Source organism: Microcebus murinus, chromosome 5 (genome assembly GCF_040939455.1).
Source record: "Microcebus murinus isolate Inina chromosome 5, M.murinus_Inina_mat1.0, whole genome shotgun sequence".
Classification (NCBI taxonomy): Eukaryota; Metazoa; Chordata; class Mammalia; order Primates; family Cheirogaleidae; genus Microcebus; species Microcebus murinus.
Window position 1 is genome coordinate 16708168 of NC_134108.1, and position 23547 is coordinate 16731714.

The 23547-nt window shown below is 44.8% G+C and overlaps 1 protein-coding gene across 1 annotated transcript in view; it reads right to left on the reverse strand.

The window, feature by feature from the left end:
• SASH1 (SAM and SH3 domain containing 1) overlaps nt 1–23547 on the reverse strand; it is a 176041-nt gene that overhangs the window by 77492 nt on the left and 75002 nt on the right. The window contains exons 3-4 of the mRNA XM_076002878.1: nt 20098–20148; nt 19915–19964 (exon numbers count right to left, since the gene is read on the reverse strand). Coding sequence (XP_075858993.1) covers nt 19915–19964; nt 20098–20148 — 101 coding nt within the window. The remainder of the gene's footprint in view (nt 1–19914; nt 19965–20097; nt 20149–23547) is intronic.

Genomic DNA, 23547 nt, shown 5'->3' on the forward strand with positions numbered 1-23547 from the left:
ACCTCAGTATTTTACAAATTCTTTGTTAAATTGCTTTGTTCATTCATTTTCACTCGTTCTTTCACCCAGCAAATGTTTCTTCGCCTCCCAGTATGAGTCAGGCATCCTCTGAGAACTTAGCAGGAAACAAGACAGATAAGATTCCTGCCGCCCTGCAGCTTGGAAGGGGTGGGGAGGGAGACTCAGAGTCGAGGAGGGGGGAGAATTCGAGATGGATGGACAGAGCCGGCCTCTCTCAAGAGGTGATGATTGAAACCTAATGACCAGCTGGCATAACACCCTTTCCCGAATTCGGAAGGCTGGGTGGGGAAACGGCAGGGGAGGAAATGTGAGGCCTACTCTGGACACCCCGGTGGAGATGGTAAGGAAAGAGTTGGACAGAGTCTAGGGCTGGAGTCTAGAGCTGGAGATAAGAATGTGGAAGTCACTGGTGTCTTCAAAGCTATGAAACTATAAAGAGAGGCATTATGAAGACTGCCCTCTGGGGAAACCCGATTTTTAGGGATTAAAAAGAGCCAGTGAGGCTGGTGAGTGGGAGAAGAAACACCTGGAGAGTACACTTTTGCCTTTTCTTGCTAGAATCATATTAAACTCCATTTTACAAGAATTATATTGCTGCCTCCAACTCTACACAGGGCAAATTCTAGATTGCCGTATTTTCTTTTCTAGTGAGTCAAGCGCTTTGCAATGGAGTTCCTGGTAAGACCATGCAGCAGAAGGAGGAACAAGCACAGGTGCGAGTGGAATTCCTTACACTTATGTAGAACTCCACCTCTCAAACACAATGCTCTCTGTGAGCCACTCATCACAGAACAAGACCATCACCGAGCCTGGGGGGGTTGGGGGATTACTTGTCTGAGGCCAGTCATGCTGGGCAGAGGCCAAGCTGGGCTGGGCAGCCCTGTCTCTGACTCCTGAGTCCAATATCTTGCCCTGTTCACCATACTCTTTCTCATTTACATAACAAAATTTCATATCATATGCTCTCTATAGGATGCCACTTTTCTATGATTCAAGGGATAGACAGAAAGGGCACCATTATATACTGGCCCTGCACTTGGGTAAATTACTGAAATGTGAAGATAGAATGTTTTCAACACCAAATCTGAACATGGTCCATAGAGATATCCAAACCAAGTACTTTGCAGAATACTTTTCAGGGGTTGGCTGTGTTGACTGCTCTTGCGTGCTCCTCCTGTCCGCCTGTAGAAGGAAAGGAGGCCAAATACTATGGCTCGAATTCATTTTTCTTCTCATGTCTATTTATATACAAATAGCCTAAGGTACCTCCAGGCAAAGACAACTCTATCTCGTTTTCACATACTGAGTCTGCACACCACAGAAGTACAATGAATAACCAAGCATAAAGAAATTCCTAAAATAGACTTCATGTTTTGGCTTTGAAGGGCTGTCCAGAAGCTTCATTATAACCAAAGCAAAAAAACAAAGGCAGTTATAACCTAATTTCCAAGAAAGGAACATATGTTATATGTTACTGGAAAACCTGTACTTAAGAGATTTTTTTTTTTTTTTTTTTTAGTTCCTTAATCTTGAGTCTCAGGAAATAAACTTCTCCATTAGTTTATTTCCTGCTGAATTTGGAATCAGGGTTTGTGCTGTGTCTTGGTCTTTTCCTGCATCATCCTGGCCCTGCCAAGGCAGGCCCCAAAGCCAGCAGAAGCCTTTTCTTCAAGGTGTAGAAGAATGACACATTTGTGCTGTCGGATTGGGCACAGACAGGGCAAGGAGGGAAACTGTTAAAAGGCTGAAGGACTTATAAGTAGTTAAGATTTTCTTTATGTCTAACTTAAGTATGATTAACTATATGCATTCATATTTTGCTTCTTTCATGACAAATTATTTTATGCAAAATAAGTAATTCCTTCATTTAATATTTCTTATTATCCTTTGGGCATCAAAGATATTTTTATCATAGAAACCTATCTCCTCTGTATAATGGAAATGAATATGAAACAAAATTCATTGCAGACTATGTACTATCTGGCATAAAAATTCAAGGGTCGCCCTCTCCCTGGCCACAGGGCCAGGACTCAGGTGAGGTGAGAGAGACACTGAGGGTCCCAGCCCTCGGAGGTGCTTGCTGTCAGGGCCAGGCAGGTGCATGGAGTGAGCACACCCGGGATCTGGCCCTTCGTGGCCAATAGACACTGGGTTTCATACACATGACATCATTTAGCTTGGGAATTCACTGGCTGAGACTGAAAGTAATTCTGTTGCCAAAATCTGGCATATTGTTAGAACTCCATGAATATTTAGTATCAATGACAACGTTGGTGACATTTTGTCAAGCTGGTCAAAACACTCCCCACATAGGCTTTTTCTTTCATTTCACAGTCTATTCCCAGCCTGTACATTCTGGCTTTTTGTTCCAAAGTCACCTTCATCAAATGATCAAGGCAGGTGTCTGCTGTATGAAATCTAAGGCAATGGCCTGACCCAGAACAGGTTAAGAGCACACGTGCTCAGAAGTCAGGCAGATCTGGGGGTAGATGACAGTGCTGCCACCAATCTAAGCCTTGATTGTCTTTTTATGTGAAATAGTGATGATGAAAACAGTACCTGCCTTTAGGTTGTTAGGAGGAGTATGTGAGGCAGTGAATGTTAGCCTTGCACTTCGTAAGTACCAAATAAATGCTACCTCTTATAACTATTCGTCAGAGCTGCCCCAAACGGTCTTCACAAATTAGTTTTCACAGAATTCACTATCCCCATTCCAAGTACTGCCACTATGTTAACTCCCATTCTAGATTCCAACAGTTTCCAAATCACTAGGGTTCCTGCTTTTAAATTTTTTTAACATGTGAGGCCAAGGTGGGAGAATCATTTATTTGAGCGTAGGAGTTCAATACCAGCCTGAGCAAGAGCGAGACCCTGCCTCTACTAAAAATAGAAAGAAATTAATTGGCCAACTAAAAATATATAGAAAAATTAGCCGGGCATGGTGGCGCATGCCTGTAGTCCCAGCTACTCAGGAGGCTGGGGCAGGAGGATTGCTTGAGCCCAGGAGTTTGAGGTTGCTGTGAGCTAGGCTGATGCCAAGGCACTCTAGCCCCTGGTAACAGAGTGAGACTCTGTCTCAAAAAAAAAAAAAAAAAAGAAAAGAAAATTAACACTAACTTCTCTCAAATAAGTAGGGTAGACACAGTGATTTTTCTCGTACTTCTCAATCCCTTTATAAAAGCAATTTGTGCTTCTCTTAGACTTACCAAAAACCATGCACAATGATTGAACATGATGTTGAAAGCTCTTTATCCAATTTATTTTCAGCATATTATTTCTATTTGTCTATATCCTACTGTCTTTCTTAAGCAGCATTTAGCTTACTATATATAGCACATTATTTAGTGTATACTAAATCATTTCTTACTGATGTTGAGTAGCTTTTCAGTATGTATACTTATATCATGGGAAATGGCTTGGGTCCATCAATTATGTAACATTAACCCTCCAAAAGAAATGGCAGGACTTTTATAGTTTATAGTATGGAGATTGTCTCAAAACAATAATGCCACCTAATCTTCAATTCTGATTCAAAGAGGATCTTTTACCACAAGCTGCAGATTCTTACACTTGGAGGACTTACACTGAAAGGACATTGAAAAAGTTTGCTGCCTTTCAGGAGTGGGGAACCTGCAGCCTCAAGGCCACATGTGGCCCTCCAGATCGCCAAGTGCAGCCCCTTGACCAAATCCAAACTTCACAGAACAAATCCTTTCAATAAGATTTGGATTCAGTCAAGGCCGCGCTCAACAATCCAGAAGGCCACAATGTGGCCCCCAAGGCTGCAGGTTCCCCACCCCGAGTGGCCTACTCCTTCTATATAACATGTCGCAAAAGAGCATCTTGTTCAGAAAAATAAGAAGGAGAAAGATACTGCGAATTTTTGTATTCACCTTTAGTTACCCTGCAATCCCGTGCTAATTGTAGGAGATATATGGGAGTTCTAGGTAACTAAACATGATCTTTCCTGCTGCAAATCAAGCCTGTCTCCTTTTGTTTTGTGCTTGGCGGAAATCATGAGCAGCTGACTGGTTCCTCAATGTGAATGATGTCTCACAGTTGTCACAAGGCCACTACCCAGGAAGTGGCACAGCACAGCCGATGGCTCAGAATGTGGGTGTTCAAAGCCAAGCTCTACCACTTACTGATCAGTAACTCTGGGCAAGTTACCTAGTCCCCCTGAATCCCAATTCCCTGCTATGCACAATAGAGTCAATAATATGGTTTCCAAAGGTTTCAATGAGTTACAACCTTTACTGTATTTAGAACATGCCTGCACATGCCAAGCACTAAATAAAATAAATTAAACGAAAAGAGAAAATAGGCTAGCTCTTATTATTGGCCTTTTCTTACAACCAGCTCCACCTACCAGTCAAGTCTCCGTTAGTCCTTCTCCAAACGTGCTTCCGTTTCTCAACACGTCAGGGGCTGGTTCTGAGCAGGGCTCCCTCCTGTTGAATCTGAAAATCCCTCACAAAGGTGCTTTTCAAAGAGATTTATGTCCTTTCATTCACCAACTGCTAACTTGTACCAAAAGTGAATGATGCAGGTCACTGGCAGAAACTGAAGAGTTCTGTGTCTGAAAAGCAGCCAGATGCCATCTGTCCACGCGGAGGTCCCTGGCCTACTTGTGTCCAGGCCACAGGCTCACCAAGGCCAGGAATACACTAGTGCAAAAATGCACATGGGCCCGGAGTAGGGAATCAGATCTGGGATGAGGTTCCAAAAACCTCTCAGCAGGTCTTCTCTTTTGCATCAGGGCCATATTTTTTTTCACTGGTGTCCTCTCAGGTTTGAACTGTCTACGAAGTTGACATAAAATTGCTCTATGGATGGCAGCTTTGATGCTGATAACACCACTGACAGTAACAGCATACACCCCAGCACTGCAAAGTTACAAATGCCTTCCCGATTCCTTCCAATTTAGTAACTATCCTTCACAATACTGTATCCTATGACATAGCCTGGAGGGCACACAACATTCTTTTAACTAAGGTCATAGAGAAAGGAATCAGTAACTACCCAGTCTCATAGACAATCAGTGACGACTTATTGTTTGCTGGGTATAGATACTGAAGCTCTACACAGCTGGATGACGGAACGGCACACAACACGGTCCGCACTCCCAGGAGCTTCCAAGGACTCGGGTGGACTTCACTGGCCCGCTACAAGTTAAGAACGAGAGAGGCCGTTGCCTCCCATGTCAATATCCGTTCTCATCTTCTTTCTTATTTACAGAACACCGGTTTTCTTTTAGGTGGCAGTGTACCCTGTTAAAATACTCACTTTCCCAGACTCCCTTGCAGATGGTGGGGGCCAGGTGTCCACGTGTGTGCAGAGAAGGAGCACTGGTGCTTTACAATGGGGTGTTTCTACGAAAGCTGGTGCTTTCCTGATGCAAAGGGCTGACTCAGTACACACGTCTTTAGCCCTTGGTTCTTCCCCATCATCCTGCCTAAAACAGGGGCGTGTTGCCCAAGCAGTCATCATTATCATTTTATCATAAGAAAGGAAGTCATAATGGTAAAGTAGGAGAAGGAATAATTCCTTGAGTAGCTGCACAAGCCTTGGCACACCTCACACCTACCTCCAGACTCCTTGCTGTATGGCCATCTGCTCCCATTTGTGCCAATACTGAGATATCAGTTACACTCAGCTGAATAGGATCCTAACATTTGGAGGTTAAGAATAAAAACAACTAAGGTCTATAAAGCACTGCTCTGGTTTACCAAACACATTCGTATTTCAGGCTCACAGAGACTCTGAAAAGAACTAGCTCCATCATACCTGTGATGGAACTCAGGACTTGTCCAAGATCATACAACTAACTAACAGCTGTAAGTCACAGAGCTGCAGCTAAAACTCAGGTCTTCGGACACCCAACCCAATGCTTTTCCCACTGAAACTCCATCTCTGTGCACTCGAGGGCCTCAACAGTCCTATTTATCACTGTATTCACGGTGACAGGTACAATACTGTGAGCCCCAAGCCAAAACAGTGGGCATTTTCTCTAATTACTGGTCTAGAAAGTGCAATTTAAGTTTGTAACCTGGCCACTGGAGTTTGCAGCCCCAGATCTAATTCTGACTTTTGATGATTTTTCAACAGGCATACAAGTTAAGGTGTAAAAAAAAAGAAAGGCCCTTGAACTTCTGCTTTTCATTCTGGATTTGGTATAACCAATAAAAAAAAATAACAGCTTCATTTTATGGCCTCACTGTGAATTTGAAATTTTACTTAGATCTTTTTTATTTATCTTAAGAATTACTCAATTATTGTCAAAAGCAAAATAAAGCAAAACAAAACAGGGTTGCAGCACACGACTTTCACACAAATGCTAGTTTTTATAAAATGAGAAAAAGATTATGAGTAATTTTGTATGAGCTTAAGCAGTCTACTAAAAAGAAAACACCTTTGTTTACATTTTTAAATGGCTGTTTACGTGTTCTGCAAATGGAGCAAAGTTATTCCTTCCTTCTATTTCTATTTTAAAATTTCCTGCATATGTGTAAGATTAATAAATAAGTGGTCTAAGAAAGGCTTTTCTGCACGGAAATGTGGCTGAGGATTGAGGCTGGCTGGCTGGACAGGAACGGACAGGGAAGCCTCTGGAAGCCTATGGCTATCAGTATGCACCAGGCAGGCCAGCTCAAGAGCTGGTACGAAAATGGACTGCCACCACAACTGGGACAGGATGAATATGGGGTCATTGATCCCAGCAGAGACTGGCACAGTGAGGGACCCCAGCTTTTAGTATTCTTCTCAAATTTCCATGAACCTCCAGGGAAGGCGAGGCAGCAGAGTGCCCACCCTTCCAGCCTCAGCCTCTGGGTGAGGAAGAGCGGGGCAGATGGAGGAAAAGAGGCTCCATTCAATTATCTCCCCCTGACGTTTCCATGGCGATGGCTCCGGAAACGGGTCAGAACTTTCTCAGTGGGAACAAACAGTGGCTCTCATTCACGGTCCCTGAGGCCTGCTGGACACGCTGGCCGCTGTGCAGGCTGGGCACAGGGGACCCCGGGAGGGACGTGGGGCCAGGGGCTGCCGAGCCCGTCCTCCCGTCCTCTGCCAGCTGCTCTGAGGGGCAGCAGGGGAGTTGGTGGAGCCACCCTGAAGGCAAAAGCTGGAGGCGCTGCGAGCACGGAGGGCCCTTCCTTCCTCCCTGAAGCACAGGGACCAGCCGCCCCTCCCGAACATCACCGTGGGAGCCGCCTGCCTGCCCTACTTCTCCCAGCGGGCAGCGTGAGCAAGGTGACGCCCCTGAGTCCGGGTCCTTTCCACCGTAACCACTCGGGCCTTCTTCCCCCTTCACTGCTAATTCCCCCACACACACAGCTGATGGAAATTTTTTTCTATGTTATAAATAGCATGAAAAGGGGAACTCCAGTTTTCCTGTCTTCGCGGATCTCATTTTGAAATTCAAACACATCTTTGTCACGTCCGTGTGCCCTCCACACCTGGACCCACTGAGCCATGGGCGCCATGCTCCCGGGACTTCGCAATTCTGCTTGCTGATCTCACTTGGCCCTGACGGCCTCACGTCCTTCCCCTTTCTGGTTCTGTGAGCGCACCAGCACCTGCTGGAAATGATTCGGACACCAGCACGCTGTGCCAGTGTCACCATGACGATAACATGACCTCTACCAGCATCATCAGCTGAGCAGCCCTCCAAATTCCACCTGTGCTCAAGATGCAAAGAAGAAGAAAGAGCTTAAGTCCGACGGAACAAGACGGAGGTTTTGGCAACAATTCATAAAACCCAGCTGGCTGCTTCAGATCTCCTGGGAAACTTCGTAAAGTCTCCAGGCCAGGGTTCCACATCTGGAGAATCTAATCTGAAAGCCTCCAGGGTTCCACATCTGGAAAAATCTAATCCATGGGGGCAGAAGGGGTGGGGGAGAGGGGCTGAGGATCAGTCTTTCCAACAAGCTCTCCAGGTGACTCTGGTGTGTGGATACGCTTGGAACCACTGGCTTATTAACCCGGTGGAGTCCGGGGAGCACGCTGCCCACCTTCCCTCTGCATTCCCTCCTTACGTGCTCCCTCGTCAATGCCTCCAACATAAAGTAAGCAATACTGCAAGCGAGATGTTCAGAAAATGCAGACCAAAACAATAAACAAGTGGCCAATACACTGCGACTATTATTCTGACTGCAAGATTTTATCTGAACTAGACTTTTAGATAAGAGGATGGGGGCCAAGTTTAGGCTTGACCACCACATATTCCTGGCATGAAAGAGAGGCTCCATAAGGATTAAACAAAGGAACTAGCCTGTGGATGAAAGAATTTAGAAAGTGGAAGCAGAATAAAGAAAAGCCCTGACAAGCTTCACACGGTCAGGGTCTCTGCCCTCCACCACTGGGCTCCCTGCCTCCGGAGGCCCTCGGCCCGCCTCCTCCTGCTGACACGGGTGCTTCTGACTCACGAAGCCAAGCACTGGGCGACTCCCGAGCGGCTCTGAAGGCCTTCCGCGAGCCTGCCCGGGCGCACGACTCCATTCCCCTGGTGCTGTGCCCTCACAGCTCGGCACATCCTTTCTTCCACTTGAACTTCCTTCCTTCCATTTCTGCCTCAGAGCAGCCCCCGCCTCCCCCGGGGGAGCGCTCCTGCAGGACCTGGGGTGCACCTGGAATCTGCCCCTTTAGCTCAGATGCATTGCGTCTCCCAGAATCCTCTTCCCTGCATAGTTGGGAGTTAGCTCAAGCCACTAGAGCTATTTTACATGAGATGGGGAAAGTAGCCATTTTCTGTCTAGGTTTCAAGGTCAGTGTGGGCCTGAGGCCTTGCTGCAGTGCCCCTGGGTCCCTGGGTGGCATGGGGCATAGGGTGGGCCCACAGTGCTCACATTCCCACTGGGCCTCCTCCTTGGGGTGTCCGAGTCTGGGCCTGGGGTGTGTGGAGCTCCTGAGGGAGGATGCCAGCAACCCCTGCAGGTCCCCGGCACCCTCGAAGCGGGAGGCCTGCGTGGAGGTGGTGAGAAGTGACTTGTGTGTCAGCTCACCCTGGGGGCTGCACTCTGTCCTTGGTTTTGTCACTTGGCATGTGTCCGTTTTGCCCGACTGCCCATCCTGCACCATCCGACACAGAAGGAGAAGCCTCGGCTGTGGACCCAGCCCCCACAAATGCATGATGCCACGGGGTCCTCAGCACACGCCCATACCCCTCCTGCAGTTCTGCTGTCCTGACGGGGTTCACACTGCATTATAATCTTCTTTTTTCATATCTTCAGACTGGGCGAGGGCAGCTACTCTTGCTATCCCATTCATCTTTCTAGGGCCCTAGTGCATTCGTCCACACAGCAGACACTGGGTAACTGTTTATTAAGTTAAACTTCCCGAGCTGCCTGTGGCCTCTCTGAGGGCACCCGTATTTCTCTGCATCGCAGCGGGGAGGGCGAGAAGCTTGGCCCTAGCAGATCAACACACCTAATCTGGAATCCAGCTCTGCCTTGCCACACAGGTCTGTGACCTTAAAAAGTCATTTACTTTTCTAAACCATGGTTTCCTTAATTGCGAAATACCATCTACGTTATAGACGTGTTAGGACAATGAATAAGATATGCGGGAGCACTTGGAAAACTGTAGGTCTGAGTCTCCCCTTCCTGCCAGTACAGGAATGCGGTTTATTTACTGACACCGTCCTGCCCCCAGCCCGATATTCTGTGCCCTCTTACACAGGAGAGAATGACAGCAGACATCTCCGTACATTAAGCAACTCCTGGCAGCAGCGCCTGTCCCCAGCAGTTGGATGCAGGCAGGCATGTGGGCTCCAGCTGTGGCCGGGTCGGCTGGAGCCTCACTTGCCAGGCGGAGGGAAGGAAGGGCAACAGAGCCGTCGGTCGGGAACAGCTGAGGTGGAGGATTCTGGCCCAGCTGCTCCCACCCCGAGTCCTGCATTCTGGAATGCTGAGCCCCTCAAATATGCTGTGCCACGCAGCCGCACACGTGTGGACACAGATACGCCCGCACACACTCACTCCGGCTGGTTCTTGCTACCGTGAGGGCTCTACGAGAATGGCCATTGTTTCCCGATCTCCCCTTACCGGGGCATCAAAAAGGAAACTGAGGCTCACGTGGGAACGGGCATAATTTAGGGCCAGCGACCATGGCCACTGACGAGCTCTGCGTGTGGCACCATCTGATGAGCCTGAGAATGGACAGCACAGACGCTGCAGGCAGAGGGTGGGGGAGGGAACCGCAGAATGTGGGCACCTCCCATGTGCCAGGCGCCATGCTAGGCATTTCACACGGCCGCCTGCAGAAAGAGCTGTTATTGTCCAAGTTTCATTGATTAGAAACCTGAGGGTTGGAGCATCCAAGTACCTTGTTCGTAATTCCTTATCTAGCAAAGCTTAAACTCAGGCTCGGGTACTGCCCAGCTCCTGCGCCCGCCCCAGCGACCGTATAGTAACATGTGCGGAGTCCAAGCAAAATTGATGGGTGCATGCACAGCTTGAGGCTGGGGCAGAAAATGAAAGGTGGGCCCAGGTATCCTTGGAGACCACTGACTCAGACTCGTCACTGTGCCAATGAGGGAGCTGAGCCTGAAGGAGTGAGGGGACAGAGGACAAGTCACAGACGGGCAGTACACTTAAAGCTCTGGCCTCCTGGCCAGTGACCTTGCCCTTGGGCCCAAGTAGCCTCTGGTTCTCTCTGTGGTGCTGCCCTAACAGGCCCTGCGGGCCCAGCTCCTTGTCCTGGGAGGACACTGGGCACAGGGTGAGGCCGCACCCACCTGAACCGAGCAGAACCGCCTTGTCAACTCCTCTGAAAAGCACGCCTCCGGGACTTCCTCACTGCTGTACACAGACACAGGGCACACGTGCACGCTCCCCGTGGGAGGACACTGGGGTCCCCTCCCCACGCCACAGCCCTGCTAAAAACAGGATGTGGACACAGGATGCATTAGCATCGGCTCCAGGGCACATGGCTTGACCTGGATTTCCTAGCAGCTCACAGACCTCACTAGCTCCTCCCACTGAAGCTGGACTACTTCCAAGCAAAGACTGATGATCCCACGCATGATTTTTTAAAAATAACTAAATATTTTGTATGTTTCTTGATACTGAATTTTTTATCTGGAAATATTATATAGTCTTGTTTCTATTCTAAAAAGAAAGAATATCTGGAGAGACTTGAACAGGATTATGGATTGGAATCAGGTGGGGAGAGGGGAGCAGCCCTTAGATGTGGCGATTTGTGGAAGCCACTATCTTCTCTGCTAGACATTTTTTACAGGTGTCTTTTTAATGTTAATATTTACAGGCAGAAAGCACCTCTTACCACATTGTTATCAGTTTGAGGAGGCACTGACACATATTAGGTGACAGGCAAGACCAAGGTAGGTCTTTAATTCCAGTCCTGGGAACAATCCAGTTTTAACCCTATTGCAAAGAACGAGGGGCTTTCAGTGAATTCAGTGCAAGTACTGAATGCACACTTGCTCCGTGCAAACCGCTGTTCTGGACACTGAAGAGAATCAGAAAGAGGAAGAGAATGAATACTTAGCCTTGGAGCTCATCACCATGCTGGCTTGTATGGAATCAGAAGACTAGAAGGTGGCTCAAGACTAGAAGGTGGCGACATGCAAAGGCATGAACTTGGGCCAGACAGGATAGACGATAACAGACAAGATTATTGAGCACTCACTATGTGCGTGGTAGTTTACCAGCAAAGTAATTGCTATAATTATCCTTCTCATTTTACAGTTGTGGAAACAGTAGATAGGCCAAGTACCTTGCCCAAGAGTTGCAGAGCTGGTAAGAAAGACAGCCTGGATTTGAACCCTGAGAGTCTGCTAGGAGGCAGGGCACCTTAACTCCCAGGCTATAATGACACTTAGACTGGATTGAGCTGTTTGTCTCTAGCTCTGGGAACTTAGAGAAGCTAATTAGTCTCAAATATAGTATATACCTCAGTGAGTTTATGAAAAAAATAAATGATAAATACAATAAGAGATTTGCACAATGGCCAATACTTAAAAATAATGCAAGGAGCAAAGTTATGATGATGTTGAAGGTGATGATGATGATGATACATATTACAGTACATTAAGAGACATCCGATCCATGCAAAATGCTACTGGAGTCCACAAAGGGACAAAGATATGGCTGATGAAGGGATTGAGAACACATTTGAGGAGACAGTTCTCAAAATAGGACTTAAAGAAAGAGAATGTTGTCAAGGCATGCAATCCAGACAGTTCAGCACACATTTGGGACAAAGAGCATCCACTGGGCTGGAGTTTGGGTTACATGATTGGGAGACATGGGAGATCCAACAATAAAGATGAGCTGGGCTGTATTTTGGGGGCTTTGATTGACACGGTGAGACCATGGAGAGGTCCTCATTTTAGGGGAACAAATCTGAAAGTAATTTCTTACATGCTCTTTAGTTCACAAAGAGAGCACTAAGGGTCTCCTTTGGAGTAATGAAGATGAAAAAGAGGATGCTATGGTTTGGGTACGGTTGTTTCTGTCCCCACCAAAACTCATGTTGAAATTTGATTCCTGGTGTGGCAGTTTGGGAGGTGGAGCCTGGGGGGAGGTGTTTGGGTCATGGACAGAACCCTCATGCACAGATCACTTCCTGTGAGAGTGGATTGTTATAAAACGTGCCTCCCCTCCTCCCAGTTGGTCTCCCTTATCTTTTCAGGTGTTTGCTTCTCCTTCGGCTTCTCTGCCATGTTACGATGCAGCACAAACGCCCTCTCCAGAAGCCAGGGACATGCCCTTGAACTTCCCGGCCCACAGAACCGAGACCTAAATAAACCTCTATTCTTTATAAATTACTGTCTCAGGTATTCTGTTATAGCAACACAAAATGGACTAAGAGAGAAGAAGTTATAGCATTAGAAGCAACAAAATTTGACAAATGAAAATTTGGGTCAAGGAAGAAAAGCAGAAGATCATGATATAAAGCCTGGGTGAAGGGCAGGAAGGTGGTCCCAAGGACAGAAAGGGGGAAGGAGGGACACAGAGTGGGTGGTCAGAGAGAGCAAGAGAAGACAATCAGGAGGGAGTGATGAGTTGTTATGAGGCTATACAGTTTGGGGCAGCTGGCATTGTTCAGCAAGAGGTCGCACAGGAAGGCCAGCACATTGGGAAGGGCCTCAGAGCTGGAGAGGTAAATCTAAGGTAAGCATCTAGAGTGCACAGTTCAAAGCCAAGGGCATGGGTGAGTGCCCAGGGGAGCTTGTTGGCCAGATAAACAGCCCGGGGAGCACCCACAGTAAGAGATGGGCAGAGCTGCAAAGGGCGGGTGGAAAAGGAGGAGAAACTGGAAGCCACAAAGTCACAGACACCAAGGGTAGCAAGAGAAGTGTGACCCGAAGAAAAGTCAGCAGGATGCAACATGGACTGCATGTGGGAAGAGGCCTCCAGTTTGGTTACTGTAAGGCCACTGGTCTCTGAAAGAACATTTCAGCAGGGAATGAAGACAGGGGTCAGACTTCAATGGAAAAGTTCACAACTGGGGAAGGAGAGAAACAGAATTATAGTTTAGAAGAAAGGCAAGAAGATTTTCACAGGAAAGAGAAAAACTACCGGCCGGGCGCGGTGGCTCACGCCTGTAATCCTAGCTCTCTGGGAGGCCGAGGCGGGCGGATTGCTCAACGTCAGGAGTTCAAAACCAGCCTGAGCAAGAGCGAGACCTCGTCTCTACTATAAATAGAAAGAAACTAATTGGCCAACTGATATATATATAAAAAATTAGCCGGGCATGGTGGCGCATGCCTGTAGTCCCAGCTACTCGGGAGGCTGAGACAGAAGGATCGCTCGAGCCCAGGAGTTTGAGGTTGCTGTGAGCTAGGCTGACGCCACGGCACTCACTCTAGCCTGGGCAACAAAGCGAGACTCTGTCTCAAAAAAAAAAAAAAAAAAAAAAGAGAAAAACTACCCATGTTTGTGCTCACTCACTCCTTAATTCATTTATTCAACATTACTGAACGTCTTCTAGATGCCAGTAGAGAAGTAAAAGATCTAGAGAGATGACAACACACACTCCACAACAATGGTAGCAGGAAAACCTAGGCAGTGTTGAGAATAAGTAGCAGGACACATCACCTCAACTCTGTCACTTAGGGTAGACTTCTGGGAGGGACCAAGACCACAGCTGAGGTTTTAAGGTTGAATGGAGCTTGCCCAGGTAAGGGGTTTGGCAAAAGGTGAGACAGTAAGGGACAGAGCACCCCAGTGGGCAGAGCTCCAATTTCTGAGGCTTCTCAGCATGCCAAGGGGAAACAGGGTCTGGCTGAGAAAAGGCAGGAGCTTCACCCACCTGGGGGGCAGGTGGCGAGGGATGAGTGTCCAGACAGGCCGAGGGCAGACCACGAGGAGGGGAGGAGGACGAGGAAGGCAAGATCAGAGGTGCCAGCAAGCCAGAGAGCCACAGGCGACCAAAGCAAGGACAAGGGTCAGAGAAGTGGAACAAGGGCTTCTTCTCTGCAGTCAGAGACGAAAGGGGGTGAAGGCAGAGATCTGTGAGGAGACTTTTCTCCTGCTAACAGTCAAGAGAGTAATCAGCTTGCCAGATGAAGCAAACCTGAGAGAGAAGCTATGTCCAAGCAGAGTAAATGCTTTCCTAGAACGTTTAGAAACTATATTCGATCCACATTATTCAACCGCAAAACACTGCCCTATCGGCTTTCTCCTTTTTTATTTATCCTCCTTTTCCATCAAGCTATATATTTTTGGCCTTTTTCACCATAAAATTGTTCAAGTGTAGTCATAGGTAATGAAAAGAAGTGAAGCTAAATCAGTGAATTTTCAACGCTGGTGAAAGACTTAGTAGAAAAGAAGTTATAAATATTGGCGAAGGTGAAGTTTGGGGATTTATTCTGGACCTTCCTGACTCTACAGATAAATAACAGAAACCCATTTTATATCTGGGTGAGAGTGAAACTTGCTCTTATTTCCAGAAGAACCACTGGAGTGCAGGTTTTAACTGCTGCTGTTTATTTAATGCTAAGGGTCGCGGTCTCCATTTGGATAAGCAATACGTTATAAGGACCTAAGGATTATAGCTCAGTGGTTAGGAGCATGGGGTCTTGGCTGGGATCAAATCCCAGCTCTGCCACTCGGAAGCTGTGCAGCCCTGGGCAACTTGACTGACTTCTCTGTTCTTCAGTTCTGCTTTTGTAAATGGGAATAACAGATGAAACCATCTTAGGGTTGTTGTAAATACTACATGAGCCAATGTTGAGTGCTTAGATCAGTTTCTGACACATAACAAGAATTTAGCAAACATTATGTATGATTACCTGTTTCTTTTTCAATTTTCAGTCCATATGAACCAACCCCACAAGCACTCCCTCCATAAATATACCAAGAAATAACCAGGTGGCCCAGCCTTCCTTGAACATAATGAATCTAAATAATCTTGGCACATAGCTTATTTGTCAGACATCTAGTTAATTTTCAAATTACTGTTTTATGTGTATACCACACAAATAAAAGATTAAAGTATCATGGAAACTGCCACTAGTTTCCTATGCAGTGTCTTATTCTGCCTCTTTGCCTTAGAAAAGAACCCTTTTGTTCAGGGAAGCAATGTGCTCAGCTAAAAATGCTCACATCCCTAAACTACCTATAGCCATGGTGGTCATGTGACCCAATTCTAGGTCCCCCTTCTTTGCTTTGCTTTATTTTTCTCCATACAACCGTTTAAAACACATGCTATTTTTTCCTATTATCTCACCATACTTTCAAATGTAAGCGGCCTGTAGCTCGTGCTAGTCTGTGCATTACTATCTCCCAGAGCCCGGAGGGTGCTCTCTGCACAGAGCAGATGCTCTGTAAACAGTTGCTGTGTGAAGACAAACTGGAATGTGGGGGGTAGGGTTTCTAGGAAAGCTTTGGGGAAGGATGTGCTTTGGCCTTTGGCCCGACTGCCTTCGCCCCTCACCCAGCTTCTGCTTCTTACCTAGAAGATGCAGCAGCCACAGGGAGGTCACGAGAGGGGAAAAAGAAACAAAACAAGAAAAAGAAAAAAAGCACAATCTGACAGTCCAGGTTCCTGAAGGCCTCCTGGAGCCAGCCTTGGATCTATCCATGACACAAGGATGTGTCTAATGAACCTCGTATTTGTTTATGTCACTATTCCGTCACGTTTTCTGTTACGTGTAGCTAACGTCGTTCCTCATAAATAGGAGTTACAATTTCCCAGCCACATTAAAAAAAAAAAAAAAGAAAACAGCCTTACTCTCTAGATATTCTTGAAAATAGCTAGTGAGTAACAAGAAATTTAGCTAATGTTCACCTTTTCAGCCAGCTGACACAAATCCAACGCTGGTATAATAAAGCAGACTGTCTCATCAATAAGCAACGTAGATGGATATAAATAGAACAGGCTCGGATGAAAGCGCTCCCTTGGCCTCTGTTATTAAACTTTCAGTGAAAGCATATGGAGGGACCAGACAGTGTAAGAAAATAAGGATGAGTGAGGACCCAGCCAAACCAGTGACAGGGGCGGGGAGGCTTCTATCAATCTACCTATAATACCTATGTATTACATCTACCCACCTATCTAGCTAGCTATCGTGCAGGCCAAGCACAACCAAAGGCCAGCAGCCCCACGTGGCAGGAACACCCAGGTGCTGTGGTGGCAGGTATGTTACATTCTCACCTCGTGTCTCGCCCACAAAAGACCTACCTCCTCCACCTCTCTGGTCAGAGCTAACCTCCTCTAACTGATGACGTTAAACCCTGTTAGATGCTGGATACTGCTGGGAGAAATGAGGTATTTTTTGGAAACTGACATTTGCATCATAATTAATGCCAGATACCTCCCTCAGAAGAGGTCTTTCCTGGGGAGGAAGGAGGAAGGCACATGGAGGGGTCCCTGTGACAACTGGGGAGACTGTGGGCCTGAAGGCAGGTGTCACGGGGCCAGGGCTCGACTTCCTGCGTCGTCTGTCGCCTCTGCACCTCTGCTTCCATGGGCAGGCTGCTGCGAGGACCTGCCCACTTTCGTTTACCAAGTTCTCTTGCCTTTTGAATAAAAAGCAGAAGAAAACTTCTGCCCATAGAACACCACTCTGACTCAGAACAAAATTTCAGCTGGCAGACACTTTGCAGACACTAACCACACACAGCCAACTGGTTTGCCAGGTCACCCTCCAGGGATTCGACATTCAACTGCAAAGCAAACAGCGAGCATTTTGAATGTGAGGACTAGTGGAATTTTCTATTTGCATTTCCAAGTATAATGACTAAATTAGTCAATACAAACACTGCATCAGACCTACTAAAATTATAATCTGACCTAAAGATGAGTGGTACCTCACCTTTAAAAACAAACAAGAATAGCACCTCTTGGAAGATTTAATACAAAATTTAATTATCAATGTAAAAATAAGTGTCGCCATTTTGCAACCATGACAGTAATAATTGATTGATTCAAGCAAGAATTGTTAAAAGAATCTAAAACCAGTAAGTGAAAGATTGAAGAGGAACAGGGTATTCACATAGTCTGAGATTATCTCCGCACAGAATATTTGCTCATTACAAAGGGGAAATTGTAACTTCTCAGAGGAAATCTGGCAGATTCTGCCTTAACCAATGATCAACGTTAACACCATCAATAATGGGACAAACAGACATCATATGCCTCCTGATGTCACTGTGGAGAAAAAAAGAAACAAAGAAGCTCAAAATGACAAAACAACTAGCCTATACCCTTAAAAAATGTCAATGTCATAAAAGACAAAGGAAGGCTAAGAAACCATTTCAGATGAAATGTGACAAAAGAGACATAAACACTATGAATAATTTTTTTAAGGTGCTAGATTGAGGAAAAAAGTGCTGTAAGAGACATTATTCGGACAACTAGAGAAACTTGAATGTGAACTGTATGGTAGAAAAAGTCATTGTTAAGTTTCCTGTGTGTGGTAATTATACCATGGTTCTGGAAGAGAATGTCCTTGTCCTTAGGAAATATACGCTGAAGCATTTAGGGGTGAAGGTCATGCTGTCTGCAACTTACTCTCAAGTGGGTCAGAAATAATAACTAGTGGTATTGCGTGTGTGCGTGCGTGTGTGCATGTGTGTGTGTGTGCAGGAGAGAGTAAGAGAGGGTAAATGTCAACAATCGATGAGTCTAAGTTATACAAAAGTTCACTGTACAATTCTTACAACTTTTCTGTAAGTTGAAAAATTTTCAAAAGGAAAAAGTTTTTTAAAGTTAAAAAAAAAAAAAGAGTACCATAGTTTCCAAGAACCATTAATAGAGAAATGAAGGGAAATGTTTTAAAATTTTCAAATTGTTTATAAACACACAAGTTTGAATCCTTTAGAAGTACAGAAGCAAAATGGCAGTGTAGAGTAGAGAGGGCGTGTGTGTGTCTGTGTGTTTGACATTTTTTGTTAACCTCAGAGGAGGCCGTCAGTCTCCCTCTTGGCCACAAGAGTCATGCCACATTTTACTAAGTAAAGGATATAAACACGGAAAGAATGACTCCCCCACAACTGAGGGGAAGGACTGCCCGGCCTAACTAAGGTTAGAACAAATTTGGTGAGTCACTTCCTCTTAGGAAGAAGGACAAACATTTCTCGTTTCCTGAAGGATTCAGAGATTCTGATGAACACCTAAGCTCTCTGCCTGACTCATGCTATGTAAGGAGTAAACTAGGTTAGGAGAAACTACAGCCCATTTGCTCAGGGCTTGCACACTCCCATGGTATCTCCAAGTTCAAAACCAAGGTCAACTAGAATCTCTTGTCCGTGCCAGCCTCCACCTTGCTAGGTACCTGAGAGCACACGATGCCACCAAAACAGAAGAGTTCATGTTATATCCGCATTTATCCTCTAAACTCGAGTGGGCAACACCTTGGTTTTCTTTGGCACATCACCCCCAACGTTCCTCAGTCCTAAACGAAACCTACATAGCCTCTGGAGTTTACAATTGCAGCTTCCTGGCAAAGCAGTCTTCCCCGCTGAAGCTGCCTGGTGCCAGCAGCACACACACGTGGACGGATTAGGCAGAGCTGTGCCCTAAAGCACACACACGCTCTCCCAATGTGTGCCTTTCATTCCAGAAATACTTTATTCCTAAACCACTTCTATGCCTCCCTTGGCATGAACGGTACAAGTGGCTCTGAGCCAGAGGAAGTGTCTGTTTAGAGGTGTGGACTTTCTTTAAATTTCTTTACCTCAGAAGATCACAAACAGAACATTCTGGTATAATTATGATAGAATAAAGTAGAAGAGGAAAAGGTTATGGGGGAAAAAAAAAACCCATTTGTTTTATTTTTGATTTTGTTTTATTTAAGTTGCCTAAAAGAAATACTGGAAACACAAGATAAAACATAAAATTATCTTCCACGAGAGTGGAAATTACAGGGTTTAAGTTTGGGCAGGGCAGGAAAAATATTACCTTTACCAGGAAAGGTCAGTGATCATTTGCCATCTTCTGACACACCCGTTTATTCTTGTTTTAAGGTCATTTACCAAAGGTCATTTACCAAATGAGGTACAGGGGAGGGTTTTTTAATTATTGTTTTATTCTGGAACACACAGTATTTTACTTTTGTCCCTTGCTTCTTGATAAATTTCACCCTATATTAAAAATTAATGCAAAAGTTGAAAACTTTGTGGCTAACTTACCTGTCCTTTCCCTTTCTCTATGTTAACAACCAGGCATTTATTTAGGGTTCACTCACAGCAAGCAGTGTGAAATCAATAACTCCTCGCAGAACCCTTAGGCATCACCAGTCGGATTACAAAACACACTGTCACCCACCCACATACATGTACACACACACAACATATGAAGGAAAATGACATCAAACTCCATATAGTACATACGCACAGGATCGCCTGTTGGATTTCCTTCAGTATGGACCTGAAAGACACCTTCTTGGAAAGTCTGATCCTGGGCAGAGGGAGGAAAACTTACTTTCTTTCCACTTCGGGTGTTGACACGGCGCTGCAGAAGCCAAGCGACTCCTACGAGAGAAGATTCGTGTTGTCAGTGTGGGCAGAGCAGCAGGCTTCATCTCATTTGTACAGAATATCACTTAAAAAAAAAAAAAAAAAGAAGGCAGAAGCAAAAATAGATGATTAAAGTCATTGTGCTTACTTCGATCTGGGACCGCAGCTGAAGTGACGTGGGACTGGCATCGGGTTTCTCCTAAAACAGAACAGATGCCGGTTTAATGAGACTTCCAAACGTGGCACACACCAGAAAGACCAAACGATGTGTAAGAAGAGAAGGAAGGATTCTGGGGACGCTGGGGTATAGAATGGGAGGAGATGGCGGCGATAAACAGCTTTTCTGGAAAAACTAAAGTACTTTTAAAATGAGAGATCTGGCCTCTTAAAATTGAACTGTTTTCCAAACTTCAATGCTAGACACTGCTGACAATTTTATTGCATAAGAAAACAGCACAATCTAGCTGAACCGCACTGACAGTTAATGGTGAAATAATTCTCCAGATATATTAATAACTAGACCATCACTAGGACACTGAATTACTGCAATCCTTTTGATTTCAGTTATTTTTCAATAACAATAGAGATTCAATCTGATTTCAAAGTTCTAAATAGAGTTAGAGTGCTAGGCAATGTAGGACTAGTCAGTGCCTTTTGGAAGTTGGAATGCTAACTCGATGTTATCTTGCAGCCTGAAAAATCACATACTCCTGTAAGACAAATGAACCAGTCCAACTGGAAATTTAAAACCAAAAACTCTCAGCCTCCAGTCAATAAATGAAATATAAATGTGTGATATTATGAGTGCACTGAAAAAAAATCATTAAATTTTGAAAGAGAAGCAGAGGCATCAAATAATTTTAGATATAGGTATTAATTTTTTAATTTAATTTTAGGTATAACACCTCCATTTTAAGGTTAAAGGAGGCTTTATCCCCTTTGAAAGTAAAAGGTAAGAAATAAACCATTTACCTATGATGAAAATAAATTATGCAAATTATGCATTCTTACATGCATCTAATTGTTCGATTTATTAAAGTTGCCATATTTCATCATTAACACGAAACTAGACCAATATTAAGAAACTTATTGGCCAGGCATGGTGGCTCGCGCCTGTAATCCTAGCACTCTGGGAGGCGGGTGGATCATTTAAGCTTAGGAGTTCGAGACCAGCCTGAGCAAGAGCAAGACCCTATCTCTACTAAAAATAGAAAGAAATTAATTGGCCAACTAAAAGTACAAAAAAAAATTAGCTGGGCATGGTGGCACATGCCTGTAGTCCCAGCTACTTGGGAGACTGAGGCAGGAGGATCGCTTGAGCCCAGAAGTTTGAGGTTGCAGTGAGCTAGGCTGACGCCACAGCACTCCAGCCCAGGCAACAGAATGAGACTCTGCCTCAAAAAAAAAAAAAAGTATTGAAGTATAAAAGTAGCAATCAAATACTGCAATAATTATAACTCAGAGTAAAGTTATACATTTAAATAGGGAAGAAGAATCTGGCACAAATGTAGAGTGTCAAAGTGAATGTGAATGTTCATGTGGTTGACAACATTGTACTATACACTTGGAAACTGCTGGGAGGGTGAATTTTCTGTTATGTGTATTTTTGCCACAATTAAAAAAAAAATGAATGTGCTGGGATAAGTACATCTGAGAATAGGATGATTGTGGCCAAGCGGCCTGAAAGAGAAAAGTGTTTTAAGGGACTGGCGACACACAACCCCCCAACCAACAGCCCCCCCATCCTTATTTATTATAAGATAACACAGTGGTGTGAAAGCCCCATAGAACTTCTCTCTCATTAACGTCTTCCTGATTTTCATTTGCTGCCGTTGTTCATAAGGGACATATTTAAATTTCTCTACCAAACTTGAAAGACCATTTTTACAAAATAGTACATAGAAAATGTTTGAGCTCTATTCCAAGTGCAATTGGTAGCGTGTCAGACTCAGGTGCAATTAACAAAGGGGCTATATACTTTGGATATTCCTGGTACTTACAGACCTATCACAATTCCTCAACATTTAACCTTTTAGCATCTCATAGAGAAATTTACAAACTTAAACAGCAGGAGGTAAATTTTTAAACCTAAATCTTCCCTATTCATGAGTTGGTACAGAGACCCCAGAATGCTGATGAGATCTGTCATTTCCTCTGAAATTTTCTCTGAAACTGCCCCTTTACCACCCAATTGCAGCCCATTCTATGACCATCAACAAAAATGACTGATTCAACTCCCCTCCCCTCCTCAATTCTCACCTTTTCTTCAAGCTCTAAGTTTCTACCTCACTAAGTAATAGTTATGATAGGGAATTATCTTCTATTCTTCTATAGTATATGTTCATCTGCATTTTTCCAATAGATTTTATTTGTTGAATGTACCATTTGTCATGTCATATCATAAATGTAACATGTATGGTATATTATACAAAATATACCTGTTCCTATGTACAAAGTGGTTGTTTGCTAACCATTTTAGATGTGGGATGGATGATTTAAAAAAGCAGCATTTTAAACACTTCAGCTTAACATGTTACTTTGTTACTTTTAATAGGCATTTGATTGTGTTTCAGTTACTTAAAATATAATTGTTTACAGAGGCCGGGGTCTGGTAATGTTGCCCAGGCTGGAGTGCAGTGGCTATTCACACTGTAACCTTGAACTTCTGGGCTGAGGTCAATCTTCAGCCTGCCAAGTAGCTGGGACTACACGTGCTCTTGACTGCGACTGTGTCTTTACCTGCATCAGCTTGGTTTAGCTACTTTTTAAGAAATTAGTTGGGTGTGTAGTTTGATGTATAATTTATTAAAATTCATACACTGAAATGATGGAGCCAGGCAATGTTTTCATGCGGAACATTTGCTTTATCATGGACAGCTTCTTGACTCAAAACAGGAGATCTTGTACAAAGATATCTCTAGTGAATTTTCTTTTTAGAACATACAACAAAATAATTTTTTTCAGAGCACATCTTATTAATTTTATCCCTGAAGGAAAAGAGACTACAGTCATCATTTAGAAGCAGTTTTTAGAGCAAACACACCCTAAAGTAAAAATATTACACAACTGAGAAGTTTGTAAAATTGTCCACTAAGTTAAGGAAACTATGTGACACTGGGAAAGAAAAGCAGAATGGACTATTGGCAAAATTCCATTATCATCATAAAAGAACCTAAGAGTAATAACTATCATGTACCACGTGGCTATTATAAAATGTATAAAACATATAAAAATATATAATAAAAAATACAGCAAACCCTCATGGACCCACCATCCAGTGTGAGAAACAGAACACTACAAGTAGGCCGGGCGCGGTGGCTCACGCCTGTAATCCCAGCACTCTGGGAGGCCGAGGCAGGAGGACTGCTCAAGGTCAGGAGTTCGAAACCAACCTGAGCAAGAGCGAGACCCCGTCTCTACTATAAATAGAAAGAAATTAATTGGCCAACTAATATATATATATAAAATTAGCCAGGCATGGTGGCGCATGTCTGCAGTCCCAGCTACTCGGGAGGCTGAGGCAGTAGGATTGCTTGAGCCCAGGAGTTTGAGGTTGCTGTGAGCTAGGCTGACGCCACGGCACTCACCATAGCCTGGG